At 44.6% G+C, this 14,340-nt stretch overlaps 2 protein-coding genes across 2 annotated transcripts in view; one reads left to right on the top strand and one right to left on the bottom strand.

Annotated features, from left to right (window-relative positions):
• Nucleotides 1-3,538: 3,538 nt before the first annotated feature.
• Nucleotides 3,539-13,111, bottom strand: RpL6 (ribosomal protein L6). The gene is made up of 5 exons (XM_075685453.1): nucleotides 13,062-13,111; nucleotides 11,481-11,806; nucleotides 10,454-10,597; nucleotides 9,159-9,398; nucleotides 3,539-3,737 (listed from the first exon to the last, which is right to left on the bottom strand). The coding sequence occupies exons 2-5, from the start codon at nucleotides 11,787-11,789 to the stop codon at nucleotides 3,576-3,578; spliced, it is 855 nt and encodes a 284-aa protein (XP_075541568.1). The 5' UTR covers nucleotides 11,790-11,806; nucleotides 13,062-13,111; the 3' UTR covers nucleotides 3,539-3,575.
• LOC142575796 (two pore calcium channel protein 1-like) overlaps nucleotides 12,434-14,340 on the top strand; it is a 37,846-nt gene continuing 35,939 nt past the window's right edge. The window contains exon 1 of the mRNA XM_075685451.1: nucleotides 12,434-12,611. Coding sequence (XP_075541566.1) covers nucleotides 12,563-12,611 — 49 coding nt within the window. The 5' untranslated portion in view covers nucleotides 12,434-12,562. The remainder of the gene's footprint in view (nucleotides 12,612-14,340) is intronic.

The following is a 14,340-nucleotide window of genomic DNA, read 5'->3' as shown; positions in this document are numbered from 1 at the left end:
CCTCATGGGCTTGCTGAATGGCCCATAGTTGATTTTGGAGGTTTGAGCTGCGCAACGCGGCCGTCCATCGCATCGCAGCTTCATCTGGGGAAACTGCATTTTCTCTGCATATAACCTCACATTCTCAGAGAATGTGTCTAAGAGATGCATGATCCCTGCCGCATAGTTTGCAGTTATTGTCTGAGTAGATGTCCGGATATATCCTCCTGAGATGAACGGGGTTAGGGAAGGTCTTTGTAACTGCCTCCAGTCTACTGCACCATGTGGAGAAAAACTTTTCTTTTTATGATTTGTTTGGGCTGCCACACGCCACAACGTCAGTATGAAACTAAAATAAGCATGCAGACCCTTTTCATAGATACTACAACAGACTTATGTGTTCATAATCCATCATCTTAAGCTTGATCACTGTTCAATTTCACACCTGTTTTCTGGGGAAGCTAGCAAAAAGGAAGGCGGTACGATGAAAAAACTCCAAAAGTCACGGGGCCCGATGGTGTCACTCTCTAGTAAGCATGCTAAAAAATATTTTAAAAATGACTTAATCCAGCTTGAATAGTAAGGGGTAGTGTTTATTTTATTCAAAAAGCAAACAGAATGGAGGAGTTAGTAAAATGCACAGCGAAAAAAAGATATATTGGAAAAAATGCGTAAAACTCATAGTGAGACATTCTGAAATACGAATAAAAACGAAATGCATACAGAAGCAAATATTTTCCAAGATGAGCTATTTTTATCAATTTTATGCCAATGTGCTGGAGACTCCATATAAAAGGCAAGCCTAGGCGGGAGAATGCCTCTGAATTTTATAGTTACCCATCGTAAATATACATAGTAACTAATATTCATTAATTGTACAGTGAGCCTTGCTACGTTTCTTCAATAAATATATTGAATCACGCGCTCAAATTACTTGCAAAGGTTAATTATTGGGCCCAAGCATTACAACAAGGGAAAAAATATTCTTTTGCGATTACTACCGAAACCCCCCACTTCGCTTTCACGAAGGCCCTTTTTGAAGGGACGTCAAAGAGAGCAATGCCTTCGTGAAAGCGATCGTTTGAAGCGATACATTTCACTGAGAAGTGGAATGGGTGTACCTTAAGAGAGCAGAATGTGCAATTTACTCAAAGCCTAACGTTCACTGCCTATTCCTTGTAACCACTACACAGTAATGCCAAAAATAAGTTGTGTCCACAAATGTTATGCTGTGACTGAAGGAGATATTACAAGATTCGGAGTTTGTTTCTCCGGTGTTCTTGGTGAGCTAAACAAGGCATCACGTCTCTTCTAGGGGAAATTAGGGGCATGGTATGGGGATAAGGTGTCAGCAGTGCTCCAAATGGGTGGGTTAAATGCGCATATTCAAGTAGAATAGGTATGCAAGTGGTGCATAGCCTTATTAGTCTGTTTTACGAGCGGTGTAAAACTTAGACTGCTGCGCTTGCATAATTACAATAACAACTGAGATAAAATTGTGCGAACATAAGGGGAACAATGCGCCAAGTTTATGTGTGATGGTAAATGCATGTTGATCAAATACAGCATCAAAAAATTGTGAACAAGTGTTCGAAATTATCACGCTACTGCTATCGTAGCTACTGAGATTATTCAGGCCCGATTCTGATGAGCCTGATTAGCTACTGAGCTGAAATTATCACGCTACTGCTGTCGTAGCCACAGCTATCGTACCAAGAGTAGGGAAGCGCACGCAGTAGAGGACCGCAGAAGACTAGATGGAGTGACGAAATTAGGAAATTTGCGGGTGCTATTTGGAATCGGTTGGCGCACGACAGGGGTAATTGTAGGTAATTGGAGATCGCAGCGCCTTCGTCCGGCAGTGGACATGAATAGGCTGATGACGATGTTGATGATACACACACGCACTAGAAATAGTTGGTACGCCACTGCATGTCTTTTACTGCCGCAGCACATCAGAAAAAGCTCTGAAAGGCCTGCCAGTACACCTATTAGGCACATCGGTGCTCATCCTGTGACAGGAGGCAGCATGTGCACGCGCATTTAGTTAAGGAATACATACTGTGTCCCGTGACAATTGCCCCTTCCCACGCTTGTTGAGCTTCACCACAATAATTTGCGCATGCTTCACCGCGCTATATTGCTGTAGTGAGGCGAAGCTGACTTTCGGCAACCGGCATTATGCAACGCGCCGTGCTTTCCGAGCTTCGAAGCCAATCTCGAGAACCACAAAGGCGGAGTCGGTGCCAAGCTGACAGCGACGAATTCTTTCAATGAAAAACACGGCACAGAACGGCAAGAAGCTTAATAGCGAACGCAGAAGCAGCTAGGCCTAGCGTTGCTGCGGTGGTGGCCACGGCTGCCAGCGGATCTGCGTGCGAGAGCGCCGGTTCGAGGAGCGACGAGGTAATCAAAACGGCGGCGGTGGTGGTGGTTTTATTAATGCCGTTATGGTGGCTAGAGGGGAAGGTGTCAGCATCGGCTGGACTGCGCCGTGTATGTCCTGTATCAGTGGCGTTGTGCCCTTCGACTCTCTAGCATTCATGCAAAAAAAAAAAAAGGTCAAGAGGATTGAATGAGTAGCAGGGTCATGGTGCTGCATCCTAAATTTTCGACTTCCAAAAATCTTTTGAGAAAAATGCATAAAGGTAATAGTGCAAGAATGACATATTATGCTACAATACCAGGTAGTTTTCTTCTGAAGCAACAGAGGAGGTTAATTTTGGTAGGAAAGCAAGCCGCAAAGATGGTTTTTTAGACAAAACCGAGATGGCCTCGATAAGATACTGTTTTGGAATGGCAAATGACAAAATGGGTCATTTCAGCACTTATCATAGGACTAGTGTTTTCTCCCAGACATATCATTTTGAGCCATTCTTGCCAGCAGGTACCCTCTGATATGGGGATTAAAAAAATAACAAATGAAAAATAAATTTTCAATGAATTTTTTTTACACAAGACCCATGTGCCCCCCCCCCCCCAAAGGCATATACTGCCAAGTGCAGCGTGTTTCGGCACTTTTTCTGTCCTTTGGTTTGGCCAGTTTTGTCGGTCCCATCAGGATCGAATTAACAGAACTTGGTTGAAAAAAATGCTCTTGAATGGCGTCTCCCCTTAATGTAAGTTAACTGTAGCAACATACTGTCAATGCGTGTCTGAGCCTGGAAGAGTGCTAGTGATGCATATGTGTTGAGGGAGAGCACACCCTACAAAGACAGTCATACCATTGTGACATAACGAATGTGCTTGTGGATTTAGTTTGCAACGATTGGGTAGTCTACATGGCCTTTCTAAATGAATGCCACTTCTCTCATCACACATTACACTGGAATATTAGTGTTCAATAATGTAGGCTCAATTTTGTGGCATTATTACCTCAATAAACGTATCTTTCCCCCTTTGTCAATTATGTTCACCTTTCACAAATGTTGGTGAAGCCCCAGCGTATGTATATGTTAGCGGGTCACTGTCGACTCCACTTCTACTCCAACATGACATCCATGGTATGTAATAGGCTCAACTCATCTGTAAAGCTCAACCAGTCACAACTAGCACAGTGTGCCAGAGTCCAGGAGTGTTTTTATTGTACAGGCCCCTCAGAACTTCATTCTGTGTGGGTACATGCGGTTGCGCAGAGAGAAGCTGGCCGCCAGGTAGTGCACCAGGGCCCTCTTCTCGGGGTGCTTCTTCATGGCCTCCAGCACCTGCTTGTCCACCTCCTTTTGGACCTTGCGGTGCTCCTCGCTCACCGTTCGCTCCTGCACAACACAAAAAAATCTTAAGCTCCAGCGAAAGCAACTCGGAAGCACAGTTGTAATATAAACGGGAATGTTATTCGAAGGACGCTAAAGACGAATATTAAGCTGTACTATTGTATGAACTCATGCAGGGGCCGCACTTTCTTTTCAAAATTTTTTTTATGATATGGTCCCTCCATGAGGCTACTCACTGAAACTTCAAACTTACTCACTGAAGCTTCAAACTGCGCTCGGACTGATATGCAGAATAACGCAACGAGTGGTGGTCCACTCAACACCAGTAATCTTCGCTGCTTCCGCTGCCCTCTTCATCTGACTAGCTCGCCTCATTGGCACCCTCCCAAAGCTGCTCATACTCCACGGTGTCCATACTATGCAAAATTTCTGTCAACTACTATCCAGCTGCACGTTTGCCATTTTCTGCACATGCAAGCACCTGGAACTTGAAAGTCGTAGTATACACTTTCAGGTGCTTCCCTGGTGTAACCAGCAGAATGTACCTGGAAGCACGATGCAGCTAAACAAAATGGCGCAGCATAGTCGATACCATGGATGCATGCTATATCTATGCTGCGTGACATGGGATACTGTAATGACATTGTTACTGACATGACAGTGGCGGCTTGCAGAAATTTTTGCACTCCAATGTCAAGGTGTTGGAAATACAATAGTAAACTAGGCTTCTGTAGTGGCAAAACAGCCATTCTTAAAACAAGTCGTTTGGTATGACAGGAAAAAAATATGAAAATCGATAGATGGGTGGTACTGCTGCCCTCAAGTTACTGCACGAACTTGTCACGTGTTTTCACAGCTTCTACTGTATTTACTCCAATATAGGTTGAACACGAACATAAGTCGACCCACATCTTAAAACAAAAATGAAAACACTGAGCATGACACACATTCATCATTTATTGTAAGCCCAGTTACTAGACATTGCTAGCCAATGCCACAAGTAGCATCCTCGTCAGAACTGCCAGAGAAGTTGTCCTCGTCAGATGCTTTGCAGGCGTCCTCGGCATACCAAACTGCGTTGTCCTTGATGCCATCTAGTGCATTCGATTTGCAAGAATCCTTAAAGAGAGTCTCAATAATCTCCAGATAGGTCTTACATACAGTGGGCACGATAGAGAAAATCCTTTAGCTATGCATGTTTGCCAATTGCTAGCTTTGTTCACGAATATAGGCAGAGATTATTTCGCCAAGATAAGCAGTGCTAGGCAGAATCGAAGATACATGTATCTTAGGTACTATCTTAAATACTATTTGGGCATCTTGTATCTATCATGATACATCTGGCAAGACTTGTATCAGTATCTGCATTTCCAATACATGAAAGAATGTATTGTGTACCTTAATATACAAGATACTGCTATCACAACATCACCGTGCGAAACTACAAACGTTGGCTGAACTCCACTTCTTAAGCTGATACTGCTGCCACTAGGCAACCTGAATAAAACTAAAGGTAGTGACAGTATTTTATCTTCCTGCCAGAGCCCTCCAGCAAGGGCAGGCGATGTGGTTTCCGCGTCCCTATTGGTGGAGCAGTCACATTGAGGCGCTTGCACAGTCTCGACAAAAACAAGCACATGAGCGTCTGTGCACGGCCGACCTTATGCTTTCTTGGTTTGACACTTGCTCATAGAAATTGTACTGCGTTGCGTACACTAATGCACGCAGCATATTTTGCGCAAATTCTGATGCTTCTATAGCGTCAGTATCGAAGTTTCTCTTGCATCGTGTGGTGCTTCACGAGGAATGCAAGAATGGAGTTGCCTTGCCTCTAGCGGATGTAAGTTTGACTGTTGTGAACCAAAGAGTGAATGGCGCTGCTTCTGGAAGACTTGTGCATAAGGTTGCTATCTTGTGTACATGATTGTTGCTTGCAAGCACTAAAAGCAATTTTTTGGACTACGTTGCATGGAACGTTCTTGGGCTGCAAAAGTTTTCTCGTAGAAGACAAATCCTAAAAGGATTGCACATTAATGAATTAAGCCACTAACGAACGCTTTACAGCAGAAAATAAGTAAAACATGAACGGTCATTTCAGCTTTATGTGCTTTCTGTATACACGATGCATCACAAAAAGGTCGCTACTAGCGTTGTTGCTGCTGTGCACCTGCCTGGTTTTCTTTAGTCAGCTTCGCTGCAGTAGAGCCATGTTATGCAGTGAAGCATATCTGCTAGACTTGAAAGGGGTCACTGTCACCGAACATTATGTCTCTTCATTACACATGTGCACACTTGCCATCCCTGCTAACAGTATAAGCACCTTGACAACTAATTAAACTGTACTGGCAGCCATTCAGAGCTGTTTCTGATGTTGCTGTGGCAATTTGCGGCTTTTCTCGCGGTTATGTTTTTCCGGCCGTTGCGTTGCCTTTATTTTGCAGTCCCTTGACAAACACGGCATCTACTGCTTTTCATGTAACACTTTAGTGTCCCTTCAAAACAAGTTTACAGTAGAAACAAACATGTTGGAGCACTTTCCGGTCCGACCAGAGATAGGTTGCGTCTGGGCAGAAGGATATATGCACCCTGTTTATGTCTGGCAGTTCATGCAGGGGCACCCCATTAGTAAAGGGCCATGTCCCTTTATAGACAGATCTGCCAGCTTACTCAAGTTTCGTTCAAAATGGCATATTTCATGCATTCAAGGAACCAAGCAACTACATCAAAGGTTCTAGTGTTCCATACAAGTCAAACGTTAATGCAAGATTGCATAGTTGAAACCGCCCCGTTGATTCGACTGTTAAGAGGGGACACGGGTTTTAGAGAGCAAAAATCCGTGAAAAAATTCATCTTGATATGGTATTTTCGGAATTTCTAACTATTATTCTACCACTTGGCCATATTTTGCGCTTTCTAAATCATTATTTTAGCCGTAATATAAATTTTTTGCACCAGTGTCAGCTAAATATGAGCCATAGTTTCCATTAAAAAGTGCTTTTTCCATGGCGCGTGACGTCCCCCGCAGTCGTTCGGTCGCGCCAACTCTTAAATATTTTGAAAGAGCAGTCTCTAGTCTTCATTTTTCAAAAACCACCGGCTCCGTCCTCGCATTGGCTGAAGAAATTCCACCTCAAAAAGAAGACCCAATGTGTGCTGTAATTGGTCGACAAAGGCACATGACCCCCAGCTAGCCACGCCATTGAAAAGTGTTATCTCAGTCTTCAGGGCAAATAGAACCATAATTTTAAAGGGCCCCTAAAACGGTTTGGACAAATTTTGTAGACGCGCAGGGTACAGCTTAAGTAGAACATTCGCACCACAATTTAAGTGAAGCGTTACGTATTAATGGAGCTACAAGCGATTAGAAGCTACCCTCCTCCCTAGCCATGCTTTTCCTCCTCAATTCGTTCGCCGAGCGAGCGGGGCTAAGCTCCGCCTTCACTGGTTCTGCGTCACGATGCAACGTCACATCGTCCACTTCTGGTTATGTTGAAGCCCGCCCCCACCCGCGCGAAACCTCTCCGCTAGCCACTTGGTCGTCGACCGAGAGCTATCGAAGCAGCGTGCATTGCGAGCATTCTGTCGTAGCGCCGATCGTGTCTGGTATTCCGGTAACCACAGGCAAGCTGGTCATTTTGGCAAATGACTGGAGGCATAAACTCAAGCTGATGAAAGAACTTTAGCGTAGACGTACGTGAGCGGCCTGATCGGTATGCACGGTCCACACACTTGTTGGTGCAGCACTTAACCAGCCAAACAAAGTGCTAATGTTGCTCTAACCAAGTGCAAAACATTTTAAACATTTATAGAAACAACGTGTTGTTGATTACACTCCAGCAAAAAATACACACCAGCAGCAAAGAAGAATACACTTCGTTGCTACTACTGTGTATGGTTGAGCCCAGTGCCACCAGGTGGCTGCACCGTGCAGACCATTCACGTTTGCCCTTCTGCTCATCTCATGGCTCATCCTGTTACGGCACAGTCAAGCAGCCAGACCCTGTCCCCTTGTGCTTACGTTTATTTGAATACCGGACTCTCGAAACACCATTGCGTTAGCAATCTTCCGGTGTAAAGTGACGGCCGCAATCACGCAAATCCTGGCGCCGATCGGATAGCGGCATTCCGATGCGCAGAAGCCAGTTCACTCGTATGTTGCCTTGCAGAGGGACACGATGTCGCAGCTTGACATATTGCAGTCTGCAGTTTGCAGTCCACAAGGCAACGAAGTCTAATCATAGTGCTTGCTAAAAGACTGAGACCGACTCTGACCGCGGAGCTCTCGCCAAAATGGAGTACGTTGTAACACAGGCAGACAACACTTGCTGTGTGCCGGAAGTGCTTAAGTGTACTAAAAAATTGTTCTTGTGCATTCTCTTTAGGTTACTTTCTTTTTATAAAAACAAATAAAACATTCCAACTATTACGAAGACCATTTGTTTACCATAAAGTTGAAAAAATTATCGATCAAGCGTCCTGGTCAGCCAATCGGATAGCTCGCCCCACTGACGTCATATGGGTGATTTCAGTCATATGGGTAGGGGCGGCTTAAAATTCCGCCGAGCAGTGCGTTGCGATTGGCAGCGATGTGCATTTTTAAAACCTTATAATAAATTACACGCTTTACGCGGAACACTTAGATGTGTCAATTAATGATCAGAAGGACCTACTCTAATGACTCAGTACGTTTGTAGAAAATCGTCAAAAGCGTTTCAGGGTCCCTTTAACAGCGGCATGTAGCTACATGTATGTACTACACAATGCAAGGAGCAGATATTTTAATTTTGCTTTTGTAAATTTTAAAACTTGGCACTAATTGGATCACATAATTGCCATGTCTGGAGATTGCTGTAAAAGTGGTAATGCCTGCAATATAAAAAAGTATCCTAGAGTAGTGTAGCTTACACTTTGTAGTATCCAGCCATATGTCTTTATAAACATTCTGGCTGATACTCTTCTTACAATTGTTCAGATAAACAATAGGTGAATAATTTTAATTATATCTGGAACCACTGTTTCAATTTAAAAAGTAATTATATTTTTGAAATCATCATGAAAAACTATCTGGGTGTCAATTTTTATTAAATTTAGTCAAAAAATTGAAAAAAAGGTTTCTAAACACCTCTTCCCCACTTAAAGAAAGAAGTCCCAATGGGTGCCAGTGGCTTTCAGGCACATTAGTTTAACTTGTGGACATATTTTCAACTGATCTAAAAGAAAGTGAACAGTGCTTCGTAGAATTTCAATAGTTATGTTTAGCAAAGCGTTTCTCAAAGAGCAGTACAGGAAACTATGGACAATAGGGACTTATCTCCAGCACTGATCATTATAAAGAAACAAAATAGAATCTTAGTGCAGAAACAATAATGTTCAACTAAAAGAAAAACAATGAGAAGTATTTCGACTAATAAGATGGCTGCACGTGAGCAGGGCCAATAAAGTGACGAAGGGAAAAAACAAGCGTACCTGGGGCTTGGTGTCAAAGATCTCGCCTTCATCCTTGCGACCTCGCCTCTTGACTGACTTTGGTCGGTTGAAGAAGCGATCATCAAGGTTTTCGGGTAACTTGACAGACGAGATGTCAATCTTGGTGCTAGTGGAGATCACATAGATCTGGTTGATGCGCCTCAGAGGGCAGCCGTTGATGCCGTAGGGACCAGTCACCATGAGCAAGCCTGTCTTCAGCTGCTTCAGGAAAACCACCCTCTGCAGAGAAACAAGGCGACACCAAGGGCACCAGGATCATTATTCCAGTCACACAGGTTTCAGGACTGCTGCCATGCTGCCATGCTGCTTTTGCCTTCCAAATGGAGGAGCTTGTCATGACCTCTTTTGACAGTTGTGTCTAGTATGTTCAGGTAAGAAAAGCTACATTGTGTTTAAACTGAAGTCTAAGCATAGCAAGTTTCAAGAAAATTTACAACACTATAACCATTCAATATGAGAAAATACTTAGATATCCGTGATGTAACACTGACATACTAGCAGAGAGGTCTTGCGTAAGTGAAAACGCTTATGTTTCACCTTCCTGTTCACCACTGGTAATGAAGTTTTTTAAGCAAATGAATAAAACACAAGAATTTTGAAAATATACTTTACTAGTCCTAAGTATATTTTGCATCACTTTTTAGTGTCCCTTCAAAACAAGTTTATGGTAGAAGCAAACTTGTTGGAGCACTTTCCGGTCCGACCAGAGATAGATTGCATCTGGGCAGAAGGATATATGCACCCTGTTTATGTCTGGCAGTTCATGCAGGGGGCACCCTAGTAGGGGCATGCCCCTCATAGATAGACCTGCCAACTTGCACATACAGATTTACAGTTACGAGCAAAAGTTTGGACAATGTGAGTGTCATTAACTTTTTATCACTGCCTAGACAAGCAGCCCACATTTGAGAGCTGCAAAACGCACTTGCGTATTACCAATGTAATGCAGCGCATGTCCTAATTGTGCAATTCCAAGGTCACACCGATAGTTTTCTCCCCCCCCCCCCCCCCCCGATGCAGGGGTCTCAACTTTCACTCAAATTGGTGCGTGCATTTAAGGTACCAATTGAGCCGCATCTAAGATTCTGGTGTTGCATACAAGTGAACTTCTGTTAATGTAATGTTGCTTAGTCAATTGAACCTGCATTTTGACACAACATGCCGCAGGCTTCATGTCAGCTAGAGCAGCCTTTGGAGTTGCATCTGGGTGCCGCACAGAACAGCATGCCTATACCTATATGCTCCTGGAAAGTGGCTTTTGCCATCAAGCTCACCTTGCCACGGTGGGGTCCAGCCAGAAGGATGAGGATGGTGCCTGGGGTGATCCTCTTGCGAAGCTTTGCAATTCGCAGGGAAGAGGGCTTCATGTGGGTGGTCCTCTTGTGCTTGGGGCTGTCCTCCGTAGGGTAGGAGCGGCGCTGAATGCACAAGAGCAGCAGTAATGCAACAACTGCGTGAGGGCTCCGAGGAAATTGTGTTTCTAAACACACAGAACTCCCACACTAGTTCCAAAAACGTCCCTACTGTCAGGTGATGTCATCACTTCACTTCAATTGCATTCCATAGCAATTGCTGAGCGAATAAATTTTTGTAAGCAGATGCTCTCAACGTCTCCTCAAATCCATTGGAGTGACTCCCAAGCAACTCTTGGTTGTAGGAGCCACCCAAGAGCATTTTATTGAACTGCAGCACGTTCAATTTAGGGGCGTCATCAGAGTGCTCAGTTCAATGGCATTGAGGTTTGTGTTGAGTGCTGCTGATAATGTTTCCAATTAAAGCTTTCAAAATTGATCTGTCAGCCTTTAAGAAACATTCACACTTTCTCAGCACATAGCCCTCCCATTGATGGTTACAATTAATTAACAAATGAATGGGAAAATCACCTTTTCTTAAAGCCACAATTCGTTGGTAATCAATAGAAATGGCCCTTTGCAATGCATTCCTTAAGCAGTGTGACAGCCTGTATCAAACAAACTGCTGCATCATCCTGGACTGGGGATCTTGCTTTGCCACTACTTTCAAGCACTATGCATCATCCAACAGCCTAGTAGTATTGCATAGGTGCTCATGAGGGCAAGCAAGGATGACGCCAGTAAAAAATGATTTTGCACGGGGCAAGAGAGAACCAAATGTTAATTTTGCCATTATCTTTTCCAAGCCTTATTGCATTCGTGGAGAGGTTCTTGTCACCCAATCCTCTCAATTTTTATGTGTTGCCTGGGTTCGAGCAAATACAGAACTTCACACATACAATCTGCGCATCTAGCTAACATTTCCACTTGGTGCCACTTCAACACATACCTCCTTCTTGATGCGCACAACACGTTTGCCGCCATTGTTCTCGCCGTTGATCTTCTTCACATGGACGCGCTTCTTGCGCTTTCGCTTCTCCTTGGTGACTGGTGCATGCTTCACCTTGAAGAGGCCCCGCTTGTGGAACATCTTGGAGCGGGAGAAGAGCCACACGCCACCAGGCAGCTTCTGGTTCCGTGGAGCATGCGCCTTCTTGGTGGCGGCAGCATCACCCTTTGCAACAGTGGTGGCGCCCTTGGCAGCAGTCTTTGCCGCCGCAGGCGCCTTCTTCGCTTTTGGATCTGGCTTCCCAGACATGTTTTCACCGCCCGATACTGCAATATGTATATAAAGAAAGCAAAATAAGTGAGATACTTGGTAGCAGAAATAAGCAGTGTCTAAACCGACAAAAACATGTAGCAGGTTCATGCAATATGTAGGCTACCCGAAAACAAAAGCACCTTAGATGTTGGTGTTTTAGCCCTTTGCTTACTGCATGCTTCCAATCATGAACTTCTGGCGTATTTACATTTAACGCATCAAGCACGTTAGCCAGCATAACACCGTAGCTGAATTGAAACACTAAACAAGAACGTCTTTGAGAACACTAAAAAGTGGGTCTGTTCGGAAGATGCGTCAAATTGAACACATTTCGGTACTAATAGTCCTGACCCTTGCTTTTGTTGAACTGAAGAGCACTTTTACAAAAAATGCTCACAAGTGTTACAAGGCGCCAGCCGGCACCACATCTCGCGAGCTCACATCTGCACAAACGCGTAGGGCAGCCATTCCGCTCTTAACATTAGTACAGACCCGTTCATGACCGGGCACTTCGCACAAATAAACTCTGCTTATCAAACACGAGGCTAAGAGCTCGACTTCATGAGGCACCGTGACACGCCAGGCAACCGCAAGCACGCAGCTAAAGAGGCGACTGATGTTAGCTATTTATATGTCGTATTGCACAAGCGAACTAACTTGGTTTCTCAGAATGGTCCCAAATAACGCCGGTTACCACCCGCAACGAGAAACGGTCGTTCTCACTGAGAACTGTGGGAAGTCACCTCTGCCGACCCGCTGCCGTTCTCGAGATGTCAACGCGCACGCACTTGGACCCTTCGACTTTTGACAGATTTACAAGTGACGCTGCTACCGCATGCTACAACACGCGCACCTTTTATTCTCCGAACGACCGCGTGACACGCATTTGACGACACTACTGAAGCGGGCCAGGGGAAAGGCTGCAGGATGTGAAGTTTACTGTTACGAATGCTTCAGCGATCTATAGCTGCCCAATGCACTATAACAAGGCGCTGCGGATACGCATTCTAGTTCCCCTATACAAAGCCGTGTCAAGAGTTCAACGATGCAAATCTCCGATATTTAGGCAAGTTCAAGAGTGGCAAAGCGGCTAACGTGACTTCCCCGCCGCATAGTGAATTTTCACAAAGTGTGGGCGTAAAACTAACGCGTTAAACGGAATTAGGAAGAACAAAACAGTAGTTTGACGCAGTTTACAGGTTTAGATGGCAATAATATTGCGATAAATTTTCAGATTTTATGAACAAGAAACATGGAACTTGCGCTCACCTCAGCAGCGGTATGGAAAAGAGAGAAAGGAGGTCTGGCAGTCCACTGTTGCTTGACGACTATCTCTTAGTGACCAAGATGGGCGGCCTCTAAAGCAAGCCGCATAGAGTTTCTCACTAGAAACTCTATGGCAAGCCGAGTATAGCAGAAACAGATCTCGAAGGAGATGCTTTTGTTGACCGCATGCGATGCTGAGCCAAAATTACACTGAATTATGCAGGGTCTTAAATATGTCGCTGCGCCTGTTTGAAAAATAACTTTGCGCTCACCGCTGTACTGTTATTTTTCAAATTTTGCTTAAATATCAAATTTTGGAGTCTATGACGTTTAGTGGAACACTTGGCAGAGTTAATTGCCTGCACTCTTAAGCAAAATTACATTACTTTTCCACACAACGATAATCGTCATCTGTCTTGTCCGCATTTCCTTTCTTTTACGCGGCGAGCCCGGTACTTTCCAGTAACGAACGGCATGCGCGTTAAAAGCATGACATAGCATTCCCGACAGGAAAGTAGCGGGCGCGGTGTTTTCAAGAAAGGAAACGCAAGCAAGGCAGCTATGACGATGAGTGTTGTGTGGCAAAGATACACCTCGCACTCTTAAAACAGTTGCACCCTTCGGGGTGTATATTTGTTCCACAACGATAATCGTCATCTGCCTTGCTTGCGTTTCCTTTCCTGAAAACTCGGCTCTCGCTACATTCTTAGAAAAATGTACACCCTTTGGGGTTTATCTTGTCCCACAACAATAATCGTCATCTGTCTTGCCCGAGTTTCCTTTCTCTAACGCGGCGAGCCCGGTACTTCCCAGTCACGAACGGCGCCGCGTTATCAGTGTGACGCAGCATTCTCGACAGGAAAGTAGTGAGCGCCGAGTTTTCAGGAAAGGAAACGCAAGCAAGGCAGATGACGATTATTGTTGTGGGACAAATTTACACCCCAAAGGGTGCAACCGTTTTAAGAGTGTACTTCCCTCACTCTTAGAAAAATTTACACCCTTTGGGGCGTATCTTGTCCCACAACAATAATCGTCATCTGTCTGGCCCGCGTTTCCTTTCTTTAACGCTGCGAGCCTGGTACTTCCCAGTCACGAACGGCATGCGCGTTATCAGTGTGACGCAGCTTCTCGACAGGAAAGTAGCGAGCGCCGAGCTTTCAAGAAAGGAAACGCAAGCAAGGCAGATGACGATTAGTGTTGTGGGACAAATATACACCCCAAAGGGTGCAACCATTTTAAGAGTGCTGTCGAAAATGCTGCGTCACACTGATAACGCGCATGC

The sequence above is a fragment of the Dermacentor variabilis genome, chromosome 3 (genome assembly GCF_050947875.1).
Source record: "Dermacentor variabilis isolate Ectoservices chromosome 3, ASM5094787v1, whole genome shotgun sequence".
NCBI lineage: Eukaryota > Metazoa > Arthropoda > Arachnida > Ixodida > Ixodidae > Dermacentor > Dermacentor variabilis.
Note: the sequence above shows the minus strand (reverse complement) of the source record. Positions and strands in the feature narration are given on the sequence as shown.